Source organism: Erpetoichthys calabaricus, chromosome 13 (genome assembly GCF_900747795.2).
Source record: "Erpetoichthys calabaricus chromosome 13, fErpCal1.3, whole genome shotgun sequence".
NCBI classification, from domain to species: Eukaryota; Metazoa; Chordata; class Cladistia; order Polypteriformes; family Polypteridae; genus Erpetoichthys; species Erpetoichthys calabaricus.
The window spans coordinates 134,712,581-134,730,089 of record NC_041406.2 but is presented as its reverse complement, the minus strand read 5'-3'; the positions used below and the strand labels follow the sequence as shown (position 1 = coordinate 134,730,089).

General features: G+C 37.3%; 1 protein-coding gene across 1 annotated transcript in view; it reads right to left on the bottom strand.

Moving 5' to 3' along the window:
- grhl2b (grainyhead-like transcription factor 2b) overlaps positions 1 to 16,640 on the bottom strand; it is a 338,201-nt gene extending 321,561 nt beyond the window's left edge. The window contains 2 exon segments of the mRNA XM_028817651.2: positions 16,157 to 16,373; positions 16,486 to 16,640. Of these exon segments, the coding sequence (XP_028673484.2) occupies positions 16,157 to 16,176 (20 nt within the window). The 5' untranslated portion in view covers positions 16,177 to 16,373; positions 16,486 to 16,640.
- Positions 16,641 to 17,509: the final 869 nt, after the last annotated feature.

The window sequence follows — 17,509 nt, the reverse complement described above, 5'->3', positions numbered from 1 at the left end:
CACCTGCCACTGCACCAAAGTCTGTGGTGAAACTCAGTTACCTAGGTCAAGTGCAAAGATTTGTCTAGTTAAGATAGACAGTTAAGGGTCAAAGAGAAAAAGCAGTCAAGATGTACAGTATGCTGTGCTTGATGGCAACAGCAACCGCTGACATGCCAGGTCATTGTTTTTTGACCCATTTAATATTCAGGGACATCTTTACTCGTACTAGCCGAGCACCTGCTCTGAAATAACTGATATTTGGGAGAAGAGAAAAAGGCTTCTGGATTGAGTCAGTTAGTGAAAGAATGAACATTTCTTTCACACCAGTAACTGTGTGCAACCAGATACTTGACATTTCTTTACATGCTGGCGTAAACGACATAAGGCACCGACAGTCCGAGATCCTCAAGGCAGACTTCACTGCATTAATTAAAGACACAAAGGAGAGGACCCCATCGGCAAAGATCTTCATCTCGGGTCCACTCCCTCTCGTCAGACGATCAAACGAGTACTATAGTCGTCTGCTTGGTTTAAACAACTGGCTGCAGGGCTTCTGCAAGAATCAAGACATCGGTTTCATCAACAACTGGGACCTCTTTTGGGAAAGACCGCGTTTTTTCAAGCGAGATGGCCTGCATCCAAATAGCTTCGGCGCCCGGGTCCTCTCCGAAAACATATCCAAGGTAATTCGTTTATCTTGACTATCTCTGCTTTTAACCCCTTCCGAAATGCCACTCCTGTGCTTGGTCATGATAATTGTTTAATAAAATCTTCCATAAAAGTGCACAACATAAATACTGTAATAACCAATCTTAATGCACATAGAAAATCTAGGAAATACGGCATAAACACCAATAATTTAATTAAAGTTACTACTTTAGATGAACAATGTATTAAAACTATAAAAACATATCATAGATTAAACAAAAAATACACGCAGAGCGGCGCTAATAAAAATAACTTAATTCCTGTTCCATATATCAATAACGCACATAGTATTCATCTCTGCTCCTCCGAAACATTGAATATGGCTCTATTAAATGTTAGAGCTTTAACTAACAAGACGTTTTTTATCAACGATCTTATTAGTGATAAAAAAATAGATTTTATTGCACTAAGTGAAACGTGGCTTAGCTCAGATGGCGCAGCTGTTTTAATCGAATCTGCGCCTCCGGATTACAGTTTTACTCGTGCTGATCGCCAAGGAAAGAGAGGTGGAGGGCTAGCAAACATTTACTCAAGCAGGTTAAAATGTAAAAATATCAGTTTTGGTAAATTCAAGTCTTTTGAGTATCTCGCCATTATTATTCAGGGAGATTCTCACGTTCTAGTATTATCCGTCTATAGACCTCCAAAATTCAACGCGTCTTTCTTTGAGGAATTCTCTGACTTGATGTCAATCTTAATTACGAACTATGACACACTCTTAATAGTCGGCGACTTTAATTTTCATATAGATAATCAATGTGACCAGAAAGTAAAAGAATTTATGAACCTCCTGGACTCTTGATTTGAGACAGCTCGTTAATCAGCCTACACATAAAGCAGGTCATACGTTAGACTTAGTAATTACTAAAGGACTAAAAGTTGATATAAAGCAGGTCATTGATATTGGTCTATCAGACCATTTTCTTCGACTCTTTAATATAGAAATAATGATAGAGAACACTCATGAGAAGCATATTGTTAAAAAACGGTTCTTTGACTCATCAGCAGCTTTAAAACTTTCAAACATTCTAACCAATCAGTCCATTTATAGTGCCAACTATAATAGCGAGGAGAATGTAAATAGTAAGGTGGAAAGATTTAATACTAAAGTGAGGGCTGCTGTTGACTTAGTTGCACCTGAAAAGACAGTTAAAAAATCTTCTAGCATTGTTATACCATGGAAGACCCAAAGAGTGTCTGATTTAAAGAGAACATGCCGTAGAGCTGAGCGTAAATGGAGGAAAACTAAACTATTGACTATGAAATATTAAAAGTTAAAATAACAGAATACAATAACACAGTCCGTCTTGAGAGGCGCTGCTATTTCTCTAAGCTTATAAATAACAATGCTAGTAATCCCAGAGTCTTATTTTCGACAATTGATCATCTGTTAAACCCATGTAACTCAAAGGAATGCCTCCTAAGTACTTCCAGTAAAACCTGTGAGGCTATCACTGTATTTTTCAATCAAAAAATTAATGATATTAGAAATAACATAGTATATCTCCCCAACACTAAGGATCCTCCTAAACCCCAGTACCCCATAATAAACAAATTAAAGTCTTTCACTAGGATAGATTTACCTGATTTACATAAAATAATTTCTCAAATGAAACCCTCCACCTGTGCCCTTGACCCAATACCAACAAATTTTTTCAAAGAAGTATCGGGCGTGCTTAGTGATAATGTTCTTGACATAGTAAATTCGTCATTAGATACGGGGGTCTTCCCAGACTGTCTTAAGACTGCGGTAGTTAAACCCCTACTTAAGAAAAATAATCTCGATCCCTCTGCTCTTGAAAATTATAGACCCATCTCTAACCTGCCTTTCTTAAGTAAAATTCTAGAGAAGGCAGTCATTATACAGTTAAATGAGCACCTCAATAAACATGCTATTCTTGATAAATTTCAGTCAGGTTTTAGAACAAATCACAGCACAGAAACTGCACTCGTTAAAGTAGTAAATGACTTGTGGGTAAATGCAGACAGAGGCCATTTATCTGTTCTCATCCTCTTAGATCTGAGTGCCGCATTTGACACCATTGATCATAATATTCTTAAGAATCGCCTTAGTCAATGGGTGGGCCTCTCTGGCAGTGTCTTAAATTGGTTTGAATCCTACCTGGCAGGGAGAAAATTCTTTGTTAGTTGTGGTAATTATAACTCAAAGACACAGGATATTCTATATGGTGTTCCACAAGGCTCTATCCTGGGTCCACTGCTCTTCTCAATCTACATGCTTCCATTAGGTCAGATTATCTCAGGGCACAACGTGAGCTACCACAGCTATGCTGATGACACACAGCTGTATTTATCAATAGCACCTGATGACCCCAAATCTCTTGATTCGCTAACACAACGTCTAACTTGTATCTCAGAATGGATGAATAGTAACTTTCTCAAATTAAATAAAGAAAAAACCAAAATCTTAGTGATTGGCAATAATGGATACAATGAGGCTATTAGAAATAAACTGGATGCATTAGGATTAAAAGTCAAATCGGAGGTAAAAAGCTTAGGGGTAACCGTTGATTGTAATCTGAATTTTAAATCGCATATTAATCAGATCACTAGGACAGCATTTTTTCACCTAAGAAACATAGCAAAAGTTAGACCTCTTATATCATCGAAAGATGCAGAGAAATTAGTTCATGCGTTTGTTTTCAGTCGGCTAGATTACTGTAACGCACTCCTCTCAGGACTACCCAAAAAAGACATCAATTGTTTGCAACTAGTGCAGAATGCAGCTGCTAGAATCCTTACCAGGAAAAGAAAATCCGAACACATTTCTCCAGTTTTGATGTCACTACACTGGTTACCTGTGTCATTCAGAATTGACTTTAAAATTCTGCTTATGGTTTATAAAGCTTTAAATAATCTCGCCCCGGCTTATATATCGGAATGTCTGACACCTTATATTCCAAATCGTAACCGCAGATCCTCAACTGAGTGTCTCCTTAGAATTCCAAGAGCAAAACTTAAAAGAAGTGGTGAGGCGGCCTTCTGCTGTTATGCACCTAAAATCTGGAATAGCCTGCCAGTAGGAATTCGCCAGGCTAATACAGTGGCGCACTTTAAAAAACTACTGAAAACACATTATTTTAACATGGCCTTCTCATAACTTCACTGTAATTTAATCCTGATACTCTGTATATCTAATTCATTATAATAACTATTCATTCAAAATCTGTACTAACCCCTACTTTCTCTTCTGTTTCCTTTTCCGGTGTCCTGTTGGTGGTGGCGTGCGCCACCACCATCTACCCAAAGCACCATGATGTTCCAACAATGATGGATGGATTAAAAGCCAGAAGTCTGTATGACCATCAGCATCAAGTGACTCCTTGAAAAACCCGAACTACAAAGAGGACTATTTCATTTATGTTAGGTAGAATGCCCAAAGGGACTGGGCGGTCTCGTGGCCTGGAACCCCTACAGATTTTATTTTTTTCTCCAGCCTTCTGGAGTTTTTTTTTGTTTTTTCTGTCCACCCTGGCCATCGGACCTTACTCCTTTCTATGTTAATTAATGTTGTCTTATTTTAATTTCTTATTTTGTCTTTTATTTTTCTTCTCTTCATTATGTAAAGCACTTTGAGCTACTTTTTGTATGAAAATGTGCTATATAAATAAATGTTGTTGTTGTTGACAACAGTTCAGAAATGCTGTGACTCCAAATGTTGCTCTTCATCATCCCCATATGAAGTCTGTTGCAAAATACACTCCTGAGATTGATAATGAAAGAATACTCCTATTGTTATGGAGGGACATTATTCAAGCACAAAAAGTCAGACAGCAGATAAATAGTAACTGTGACACACCCTTTGCCCAGAGACTATATTTAGGCTGGGTTCTTGTTGGGGAGGTATGCCTTTGAAACACACATAAGCTACGTGTGAGCTCATTCAAGACTAGCATTTTACATAGTGGGCAACTAATTTACCATGCTTCTTGTGAAAGTTTCATTCATCTGCAGAAAGGGAAGCCCATGGCATGGAGAAACAAAATACTGTAAGAGAATACAGAAAAAGTACTTCAGAGCACATCATTGGATGCACAGTGATCAAACAAATAATAAGTGAATGAACTTTATCAATCGATTGCAGATTCATGGTTTTTAAAAATTACAGATATTGAAATATATTGGAATTCAGGCAACAGATACTGTAGATACAGGGCAGAGTGGAGGCTCTGAGGCTAGGGATTTGCACTAGCAATCGGAAGGTTGCCAGTTCGAATTCCGTAATTGCCAAAAAGAGACTCTGCTCTATTGGGCCCTTGAGCAAGGCCCTTAACCTGCAACTGCTGAGCGCTTTGAGTAGTGAGAAAAGCGCTATATAAATGCAAAGAATTATTATTAAGAAAGAATTATTATTATTGTAGGTAGCTCCACTCGCAATTAAAGTGCACAGACAGTAACTCCCCAACAATGGACAAGCTATTACTCAGCTCTGTGCCACACACTAAATCACAAGCCTGAGGTGAGAGATCAGTTTCTGACATTTGAGTAAAAATTTTCAGAATGATCTCAAAGATCATCAACATTACTAAACAATAAACAATGTTGGTAGAGACCTTTTTTGGGGTCCACCTTACAAAGAAATCCAATCAGATTAGGGTTTTCCTTGATTTGTGCAGATGGCACCAGTTGCATCTATGTACTAGATACATGCTAGTTTACTGAAACATTTCTATGTACACAATCGGTTTAACGTTCTTGTCTTTAGAAGAGGCAGCTATTGGCCTCTTAAAGACTAAATTGCTGATTCATACTGTATATTCATTTGCTTAAAATCACATTTAACACCATAGTTGTCATGAAAGTCTCTCTCTCTCTCCGAGGATCATGCTGAAAGCATAAAAGACTTAGACTTCAGGAAAGATGAAGGGCCCAGTTAGCACGGCTTGGGACTTTGCTGGGAAAAGGCATCAGACACCTTTACATTCAGACTGTCTGCAAGTACTGAGCCATTCACGTGGCAAGGTGTTTTATCCACAGTGAACAGCATTTTTGTCCCCCTTGGATTCACTGCTCCACTGACCATACAGGCTTAGAGATTTACAGTGGGAACTTTGCAGCAATATTTGCAACTAGTACACATTGGTGCCATAAGGAAAGAGAGGAATGGGAATCTTGGAGAAAATCAGTACAACAATTGCAATATTCGCACATTATGCATATGTGTTTTTTTTAGGCATCTATGAAAGGCACTGGGGCTGTGGCCTACATTAGACGTAGAACAAAGAAGGGAAAAGTGATGTAGGCTCTGTCTTTGGAAAGGCCAGGATGGCTCCCACATCTGAGCCTACTATTCCTCAGCTTGTGCTACATGCTGTGGTAATGGCAGTGGAAAGTGTAAACCTCATCCTCAGTGGTTTACAGCCAGACACAGTGACAGCAAAGTTGTCATTGGCTACATACATAATAAAAGTAAACACTTCCATGTGTATGTGCACAATAGAATTCTGTGCATTTGACAAAGCTTTAAGTGTTTTCACCGTTTCACTGATGAAACTTGTTTATGTATCCAGGTCCATCAGTGTATCATATCTGGCACTAATGACCTGGCTCAGTTGACCAGCTTTTCTCTACAAGCACCATGAAAATCAATAGAAGACATCAGCTTTTAAAGCTATTGAACCCTAATAAGAATGTTGAAATACAACAGTTACAAACTGCTGCTCATACTCTAGTGAAAGGGGAGCTTGATCATTGACTGCTTTAAAAGATTCTCTACCTGGGACTCATTAGTTAGAACTAAAGCCCTCTTTATACACATTTTTCACTCTAACAAGACAGCACAAAACATCACAGAATGTAGATGCTGCTACCAGTGCCTTAAACTAAACACACCTAATGTACGTTTTCAGGCTTCAATTATTAAGTTAGTCCAGACTGAAGTTTATGTGGAGAAGATACATTTGCTTGATAATGAATGCAATGAGAAGTGAAACATGGGCAGTGACTGTCAGGCATACTAGAGAAGGACCAGCTGAACGTAAATGATGGGAAACATTGTTTACATGTATGGGGACTAAAGCCGAGCATACTGAAGTCATGTCTGGATACTTCAAGCTGCATTAATGATGTGGGAACATTATTTGCCTTATCAAGCCTGGGATTTGTCAAGTGTCAACCAAATCAAAGCATCAGGAAGTGTCTCAATAAGCAAGGTCATTTATGAGAATTTAATCCCCTTCATTCCTCTCATATGGGAAAAGCCTGGGAGAAAATGATAGAAATGACCCATAGAATTCTGGACAGCATGCTAAAAGAAGACAGCTTTCATCTCTCTCATGATGTCCAATGCACTTTAATGGCTGAAGTTACCACTATTAAGAAAACCAGACCTCTGGTCCCTGTATCTATGGATCCTGACTAATTTACTGTTACACCTGCTACACTTCTTACATAGAAGACTGGTGATTCGTATTAGCCAGGAGACTTTACAGACAAGGACCTGCACTCTTCTCCACTGACTTCTGTGTAAGCACTGACCAACACGTTTTGAACCTGTTTGTGACAGGAGAATCATTTTGCTTTTGTCAACAGTTAAAAATGAAACATAATAATCTGTTTAGGTTAGATTATTGATAGTAGCATCATAGATGCCTTGCAGGGAGTGTTCTGCCTTGCAGAAACAGCTGTTTGTTATTCAAAGAAATGTTAACACTGCCTCATGAATATTCATGTAAATACTGTAGTTATAAGGAACAGCAAGCAGAACTACAGGACGTTTATGGGAAGAAAGCATACTTCGCAAATAGTGTGCGTTTGTCAGTCCCATCGAAGCAAAGCCTGTAAGTATTATTTTATATTGGATAAATATATAGCAAATATGTTGCCTACAGAAAATCAATAATTTGTAATTTATTTCAGTTTCACTCTCATTTTATAAAATCAAATTTTTGTAAAGTTTATTTGGGATTTCTACCTATGTATCTCTCAGAAGTAATGAGTGCTTTTCTGTATATAATATCTGTAACTTTTATAAACCACCAAAGGCTAATATTACTGGTAGGCAATGAGTTGTAGTTCTTAAGGCTTTGTGGATTCATAACCTGCTACTGACACTTTGTGTCCATGAACAAGTCACTTCACCTGCCTGTGCTCCAATTGAAAAGACAAAATGCAACCATTTGTATCACAAATGTTGTAAGTCACCTTGGATAAAGGAATCGGTCAAATGAAAAAAACTACATTCTTTAGTCACTGAAATTTTTTTTCATTTTGAACATGCAATACACAATTGTCAATGAGGAAAACACTCCTGCATTAGATCAATTCCTGCTTTTTCTTGTTTTCCTTGTGACATGGCTTTTGTTGATGCTCACTGCAGAACACAGTTTTACAGGAAACTGTATTCTTTAAAACTGAAACAGGTAATCAACAGGAATATTGAAAAATTTAAGGATATGATCAGAAGTTTACGATTTTCAATTGCTTATGCGGTTTACTCAAGAACAGTATTTCTTTTTGCATTTTTCATCATTTGTAGTTCCCCTTTAAAGGTTGCAGGTGAGAATTTATATGCTATATTTATATCCTATGTATTACACTGCTATATAAAAGTGAAGAGCGTGGAGCATTTACCCACTAAATTCAAGCACCATATTGGGCATACACTGTGCAATTCTGGCAAGGTATTGAGCCTGATATGCAGCCTCTGACCGGTTTTCTGAGTTGGCCAAGTTTCAGCTTCATTGACCACTGTTTCACATGCAATAGGAGAGGAGTTTCAATTGGGCTATTGTACGATCGGAAGAATTTCTGTCTTGTCAGAAATTTCATTTGGCTGTCTTACTGTGTGAGCCAACTCAAACCCAATTTTCCAAAGGCATTCTCAAATTTCATTGTGCATCAATCACAGTATTACTGTACATTTGGTATTGCTGTTGCTAAGCTCATTTTCACATTTCAGAAATCTAAATATCATATCACAACCCACATACAACTAAACAGCCAATGAAAAGCATCTTTGGAAACTTTACAGTAAAGAACACAAACCAGACAACCATATATTACCTAGACTACAGTATATATCTTTAATTCTCTCTGTAAAAAATAGGCAGACAGAATTGTACTCAGAATTGTGCCTCAACCATCTGTGTGTCCAGCTACACCCTTTTCTTCTCTCTGTACTTTTAAAGTACAGTACAGCAAGAGGCAGAAATACAGCTCTTTTCTTTGTTGACATTTGAAGAAGCCTGTGGCCATTATGTTTTTTTGAATGGGTAAAACCGTCCATTGGGACTATGTACATGTATAATTTGAACACCCACATCGCGGCACGTCAGTCAGACTTAATGTTACAGTCTAAGCACATATACAACAGGTAACTATCCTGCAATACGAGTAAAAGCTTGACCAAGCTTTCTTCTTTGGGGAAAAGAAAATAAAATATATTGCAATATCTCTCTGGTATAAGACTACTGCTTATCCCTTAGACTTGGCTGCAGCATGATTGAAGAGCGAGGGTCTGGTGGTTTAGGTTGGTTTTCAGCACCGTGACAGGGGGCTGGAGGTTGACGAAGCAGAACAGGTAACAAAGGTGACACCGGTATGCATCTGTGAGTGCCAGTAGCCAACAGCAAAAAAACAGTGCTTGCTAACCATTGAGCTTTGTTGAACTTTCAACCTTTTGTATCCCAGTTAATTAGGAAGTCATTGATTTCTGGTGGCAAGTTCCTATACACTCTAATCAACTTAATGTCCAATTTAAATGGGAAACATGCTTCAGTTACATTGTTTCACATTAATTTCCAAGGGTGCCAACAATTGTGGCACATGTGTTTTTGTTACAAATATTTATTTCTTGATGAGGGCTTTGTTTTTCTTTGAATTAACTTGTTTCAATTAAAAGTCAGATGTTTCATTTTTTTCAGTGCAAGATGACTGATCTTCAGCAAACAGTGCTTTTTTTTCTAACCCTTCTTACAATTTTTTACAAGGGGTGCCAATAATAGTATAATATACAAACACAAGTATATCTTTTTTTTTCATGTTCCTATGATTTTCTGTGTGAAGGAAAACATTAAACAGTGTCCTCCCTTATCCAGTTTCCATCAGTGTCCCTTTGTTACTGTTAAAGATCTAATTTTAAAATAGCAGTCTGGATATCTATAACTATTTCCTTTCATAATTAAAAAAAGTCATATCAGCTTGTAATCTAAATTTGCTTAAACTGAAAGATTAATTTTCTTTCTTTCTGTATAACTCGTGCCTTGAAGGTCTACAATCAGTCTGGTCATTCTTCTCTGCACTTTTTTTTTTTTTTTTTTTTTTAATATATAAACACTGATGTTTTTGTAGCCTGGAGACCAAAACTGATTGCAGTACTCCAAACAAGGTCTCACTAGTGTGTTATATAGCTTAAGCATAACATTTTTTTCCCCCACTTATATTTGACACATCATGTTATATAACCCAAATATCCTATTAGCTTTTGTCACACATGTATGTCAGAGGATCTACTCACAGGCTCGATCGAGGTATGCTGTATCCCACCAAAACAACAGGGGGAGCTTTCACTAACTTTCTCTTCTACGCATTCCGCAGCACAGAAAAACTGTCCAGTAAGGGTAATTAAATATGCCCCTTCCGATTTGCAAACCATAAGGCGGCCAACTGCCCAGAAGGAGGTGTCATTTCCATAATGGGCAAACCACCAGACAGAACTGCTGTGATCGACCCTTATTATGACCACCAAAGAGTTTGTTAACTATAGTTTTATCTGAGGGGCCATTTTTGCTTTGTAGCCTAAAGGTGTGTGTTTTTTTTTGCTTTTAAACCAGCATTAAACAGGATGACCCTGTCAGTGTCCCAAATTTCTTCTGTTGTACCAACCTGTCATTCCTGCACCGGCCACACTTTCTAAATGAATTCTGCACACTGTTTAGATGTACTGACAAGTTCACTACAACTTCTAAATCCTTCTAAAAAAAAAAAAAAGTGTATTCGGTGTTAGACCTACCTTTGTGTATTCAATTTTTTTTTTTACACTTCCTATATCTTTCATTTACTTACATTAAATTTCATCTGGCACAAACCTACCCCAACCTGTATTCTGCCAGAGTCCCTTTGTAATTATCCATGATTCTTTATTACCTGCCATTTCACCCAATTCAGTATCATCAGCATACTTAACTAGCTTGTTATTGATAATTTCCTATATAGGAGTATAAATATTTGAAAAGTGCCGTGGCCCCATAAGTAATATCTGTGAGCCACAACTTTTAAAAATAACCCAATTCTGAGACAATTCCTTGCACCACTATCAATTGCCCCTGTCTGATCATGCCCATGTTGCTTTTCACAGATTTCCAGCATATCAGTAACATACAACCTCCCTTACTGAACCCATGCTGACTGTTCATTAACACACCTGAGCGCATATTTATCAAGCATCTCAGAATTACTCCTAGGAATTGTACTAGAAGTATGACTAGAATAAGAATTTTTCCTACCTCAGAGAAGGGCATGAGAAAAGGTTACAAAGCATCCTACACTCACTCCCAGCGAGGAGTAGGATACCACATTGGAGAGCGAATAACGTCTCGATTTCATGGCACTAATGGCTGCAAATTAACACTCATGAGGAAATTTTGTAGTTTTCTGTTAACACTGAAGCATCATCACAAATAATATTCAAAGAAGAAGGAAAACATAAGGTAGCATATTGCATTAAGCTACATGTTGCCACTTTGCAACATTATGAATAATATTGTAATGAACTACAAGACTAAAATACCAATACACAAATTCACTGAATGGGATAAAGCCTGATAATAGGCACATTTATTTAACAACAAACGATTCAAAACTCTACTTACATAAGAATGACCTTCCAGCTGTTAAGGCTATCAGAAATTCATCATAAAGTAACAATTATACTGAAACTATAGCCACAACTATTTCTGCACAGCTACTGAAGTTGTGTTCATTTTTGCAGTGTTCCGGATCGTGTTCCAGAGTCACATGACATGTCCGTTTGTCCGAGTGAGATCCCCCTCTTATCTTTGGGAGTCTCTATCAAATGTCCCGGGAGCTTCCAGCCTGCCTTTTTGTACCTTCCTGGATTGTAAAGTGTAAAGCAAATGTCACAGGGGATCATGGAATGGGCACCCCAATGTACATGCATGAAATTTCACTGTTAATCACCTGTCTAGTCCAATCTATCTTCAAGGTAATATGTTGACTACTACAATACAGTTTGCACCCATGACAACCAGTGTGCGGATACTGTGATGTTGCTTGTGATTTACAGTTGCCTACATATCCACACCTGAGGCAATGATCTTTATGTGCATGCAGATGTGCATGAATGCCGATTGTTTCAACATTACCTCATGTTGGGTTGTGGGCAAATGAAAAAGTATGGTTGTGACATAGCCAAATAATCTCTATTGCAAAGTTACATTTTACACCTTTATTTAGGCTGACAATGCATGTCTTCTCAACTTAGATGGATCGAATACAATGTACAAGAATATTAATTCATCTCTCTTAAATCAATATATTCTTTCAAGTTCATTGTTCAGAATTTTCAAAACATTCATCCTTACCTGGGATCTGCATGCCAACACCATCTTCAGGAAGCTCCTCACAAGCTCTCCTAAATCCTGGTGAAGTTAGTAGTAGTTTCCTAAATTACAAATATTACTAAAATGCTCTTACTCCTAAGATTTGCATCACTTATTTTTGAGCCAGTTAGGACCATTTTCCTACTCTGAGATGCTTGATAAATAGAGGCACTGATGTGTGATGCTCAGTCTTTTCTTTAGTACTTCCTTCCATTAACTTAGCTGTAATGCATATTTAAGTTTATCAATCTAATCTTACTTGAATCCATGCAACACCTTTTATATAATTAATATTTACTATTTTCCAGTCCTTTAGAATTTCCACAGTGTGCTGTGACTTTTAAAAAATTCTCTTCAAGGGTTATACATGCATTCATTCACCTCCTTAACCACTCGAGGATTAACGTCAGCCTAATGTTAGACTCTTGATTTCAGACTATTTAATCTAACCAGTACTTTCCCTCTGCAGTTTACAATTCACTAAACTTGTTTTTCAGTGTCAGGGATTAGGAGACTTTTCAGGGTTGCGGGAAAGCTGAATGGTGCAAAGTACAGAGATATCCTTTACGAAAACTTACTCCAGAGTGTACTGGACTTCAGACTGGGCCAAAGGTTCACCTTCCAACAGAACAATGACCCTAAGCACTGGACGGCCGGCAGATCAACCCAGCTGGAACGCCCCTGAAATGGAAGGATGGGGGAAGGCAGCTACTTGCCGACACTGCCTCCCCCAAAACGCTAGATGGCAGCTCCCCTGGAGTGCACTGGTACCCCGTATTCTCACAGGGCACTTTGGGACAAGGCATTCGGACACCCAGCCCTGCTGGGTGCCGTGGGTGCCACCAAGAGGAGCTGACAAAGTACCTATGGACGTATTCTTTCCTTATAGCTCGGAAGTACAAGGTAGTCATGAGGATGGAAGCCCTGAAGTACTTCCATGCTGAAGAAAATCCCTGTTCTTTATTAGACCCGGAAGTGCCAGCCAGTCACGTAGTCGGAAGGACAGAAGCACTTCCGGGTCAAGGACTATATAAAAGACTGCTGTGAACCTAGCAGCGAGCCGGAGTTGGGAGGGAGTAGGACAGAGCTTGCTGGGAGGAGTAGAGGAGAGATGTGTGTGCTTTACTACTGTTATTGTAGTTGATGCCTTTTTATTGTGGTGGAGGTGCTTTGGGCACTCTGTATTTGCTGCCAAAGGTACTTCAACAAGTACTTAGTAAAGGGTCTTAATACTTGTGTCAAAGTGAAAATTCAGTTTGGTTTTTTTTGTTTTTTTTATTATTTCTAATAAAATTTGTAAAATATTTCTAAAAATGTTTTCACTTCTTCATTTTTCATTTTTGGAGTGTTTGATTAGGGGAAAAAATGAATTAAAATGATTTTAAATCAGTGGTCTCCAACTCCAGTCCTGGAGGGCTGCAGGTTTTCATTCTAACCAAGTTTCTTAATTGGTGAACATTTTTTGCTGTTAATTAACTCCTTTTCCTTTCATTTTAATTGACTTTTTTTTTTTTTTTTTTAAAGATTTGTTTCCCTGAATTTCTTCATTGTTCCTAAGAATTGATTTATTTCTTTCCTTAATGGCACCTAAACAGAAATGAAATTGGAAGTGAGTGAGCCAACAGAAGATCAACTAAGTCAAGGCCTCAAATTCCAACCAATTTCAGTCCAACCAGTTGCATAATTAGGAGCAGATTCTTGTTGTTAATTAAACCCATTCTTTAATTCCATGGCTTGTTGCTGCTCTCATTGTTCAATAGCATACATTTCCAAAATTGTTGATTTTCTCTTTTCTAAGAGTATTTCTGATAAAGGAGATGCTACCATTATGTAAATACCAAATTTGATGAAAAAATGTTCCTTTTAAAAACAAAAACGTTTTTTATATATATTATTAGTTTCTATTGTCAACAACTTTTAGATAAATAGATAGATAGATACTTTATTAATCCCAATGGGAAATTCACATTCTCCAGCAGCAGCAGCATACTGATCCAATAAATAATATTAAAGATCGATAATAATGCAGGTGAAAAACAGACAATAACTTTGTATAATGTTAAATGTTAACGTTTACCCCCCCAGGTGGAATTGAAGAGTCGCATAGTTTGGGGGAGGAACGATCTCCTCAATCTGTCACAGGAGCAGGACACTGGACACACAATTTTAATAAACAAACAATGTTTAGAAAAAATATGGAACCACCCGAAATTAAAAGATCTTGCCCAATTTTAACAGTTATTATTGTATATTAAGCAGTAAATCACAACAACAACAATTGCAACTCTGAACCTAGTGAAACTGGAATTTATATACAGTATGTCGGAACCTGCTGCACCTATGGTTTGGATCTCAGTTCTGAGCAAAACTAACAAAATACATTAAATGCATTAAAATCGAAATTAAAAAAATAAAGGCATTACTAAAAACTCAAATACCTAAAAACAATCCAATATTGCAGTAAATGCCCAGCTAAATAACTAGACCATTCTCGCAGAATACAGCCCAGCCGTTTTCTGACAATTATACATTTTCACATTGGTAAATGTTTACGTGAAATTTTATTAAGATGGTTCAACAAAATACTGTAGTGAATATTTTAAACGAGTTTTATATAGCTGATAACTCAATTTCAAAATATGAAGGAAAGCATATTACGTGTTTTAATAAGTTCAACAAGAAGTTCTACACAAATTAAAGCAGATCAACTGTTGAGTTTATTAATAGATAAAAACCGGCACATTTTCTAAACGAAGACAGTTCATGGATCCATCATTCATTCCTTGAACTTTCACCAAAATACTGGTCCTTAAATGATTCTGAACATCAGTCTATTTATATGTACATTTTCATCCGCCTCTATCGATTTAAACAACAGAGCCACGTACGTGACATTTACGACTTTACGGGGGGACAAAAAGTTACTGGAAAAAAGTTAATGAAAGTAATACTGTTTTAAGCCTTTTTTTCAAATTTTATTTAAATATTCCTTTAATCCCTTTTAAGAGGACGGTAATTTCGAAAAAAAAAACACGTTTGCATTTCTTTTGTAGAATGAAATACCTATTATTAAAATTATTAAATTAATATTAATGAAACAATACGCATTTCATACTCAAAACGTAACGCCACCGCGTGACGGTATATATTAAGTAATGCACAGAATAAAGCACGTTAAACTTTACGTGTCTAATCGACCTATCTCCGGATAGACGAAAATTACATCGTTTTCCAGTTGTACGGCGATCCTGTTCGGCACAGTCCGCGGGAATCCTTTTACAGAAAGTCCTATAAAACTCAAAATGGTTACTCAACTGCTGGAAGTACAATGGATCCCAATTTTTTTAAGAAAAATCCGTAAAACCATCAGGAAGCACACTAATCAATCACCCATAAAACATTCCTAACATCAGTAGTTTTTTTTTTAAAACAAAAAAAAAAACTCGTAGACTAGAAACACAATTTAATAAACACGCGATGTTTATAGTAAACAGCACACCCACATTATAATAAATAATAATAATAATAATAATGATTTGATCAACTCCCGCATTTACGCGTCTAGGGTCAACTCGCGCTCATGCCACACCCGGGGGCAGCCAGGTAGGATGTTTAGCTATGTAAAAATGTAAGCTTAAAAGTCAAGCAGTTCTTTAAATAAAGACACCATTTTCAGGAACAACCAGCCTCCTACCAAAGTTGTTGACGGTTAAGAAACAAGTTAATAAACTTCTTGCTATAAATTGGTCAAGACCCAACAATACGAATCCGTACATTTGTTGGAGATTAAAGAAGCTCCAAAAGTATAATGGCAGCGGCTGTTGCATTATCAAAACTTGCTGGTGGGAGCCCCGAGCATAGCCCAAACCTGTATGACCACTTACTTGTCCGTCTCCTGTGACATACTTGATCCAACTCCCCTTTTTTTTCCTTCGTGCTCCTGTTCTCTGTTGCGAAACTGGACTTTCAAGTCTGTTCAGGAAAAGGTGAACAGTAAGCCACCGAGGAGATGGTAGAACTCGAGCTACAGGTAATTCTTCTTTTTTCGGATTCTTCCCAGCTTATCAGAAATGCAATCAGTAAGGACGCCAAACAACGTCACTGTGGTGAACAAATAGATTTAAAAATCTGTATCATTTAATTACACAGATATATGTACAATTACTTTCTTTATCAGTGTCACTTACTATAACAAACTTAACTTGATATTTACCGATGAAGAGCTGGTAAACTTTCCTTACAGAGGTGAATTCGTTCAATAAACTAATTTTGTATTCGACGAGAGATGAGCTGCAAGCGGATAGGCTGGGAAAGGACAGGTCGGGCCCGCCCCTTCCCTTGTACCTGCGCTGCGGGCTTGGCCAACTAAGGGAGACAGCTGAGCGAGTTGACAAAGCTCTTAGTGTCTCTTTGGCTGCAAGGCGGAGATAATGCAGTCTGCTTGCTTTATGTACTGTTAAGGAAGTAAGAGCCAAAAATATCAAGTTCCCTAAACAACAAAGAATAGGTGCAGAGGAGTTATTTATATGTTATTTTAACGAAGAGAAAAGCTGTTCAGCAAATATACAGTTACAGTTTTTGCTTTCAAACCTGCAGGCACGTTTTATGCATAGTATGTTGCATACTGCATTAGATATTTTACAAGTAAGATGTTGGTATGAACTTTTCACGACTTCTTCCAAAATCAAAATAAGTAACAGTGAACAAGTTACTCATGAAGAACAAGACTGACAATCGAATTTATTAATAATTTTTAAAGGTTCTTTATTAGTTTATTTGGCTGACACCTTTATCCAAGGCCACTTACAACATTTGAGATACAATTTGTTATAGTTCTTTTGTTTTTACTAGTTTGGGCACAGATAGGTGAAGTGACCTCATAGTGTCAGTAGTAGGATCTGAACCCACAACCTCAGGTATTGAGGTCCAAAGCCTTAACCAGTCCACCATACCGCCTGCTGTGAGATGTATGTGTGTTATATTATGTATCTGAATTAAATTCTACACAGTTCTAGAATTGTTCACATAGATTAAAAATGTAAATGAAAAATATGCATTAGGTGCATCCAATATTCTCATATTTTAACAGTTTTTACACGTATCAAATACTGTAGAGAAAAATTCTTTCTTTCTTTCTTTCTTTCTTGCATTATCATTTATTTGTTAATTATTTGGTATACAGTACACCATTAGTGGTCATGTAGTTAATTAAGAATTAAATTAATTACATTTGTATT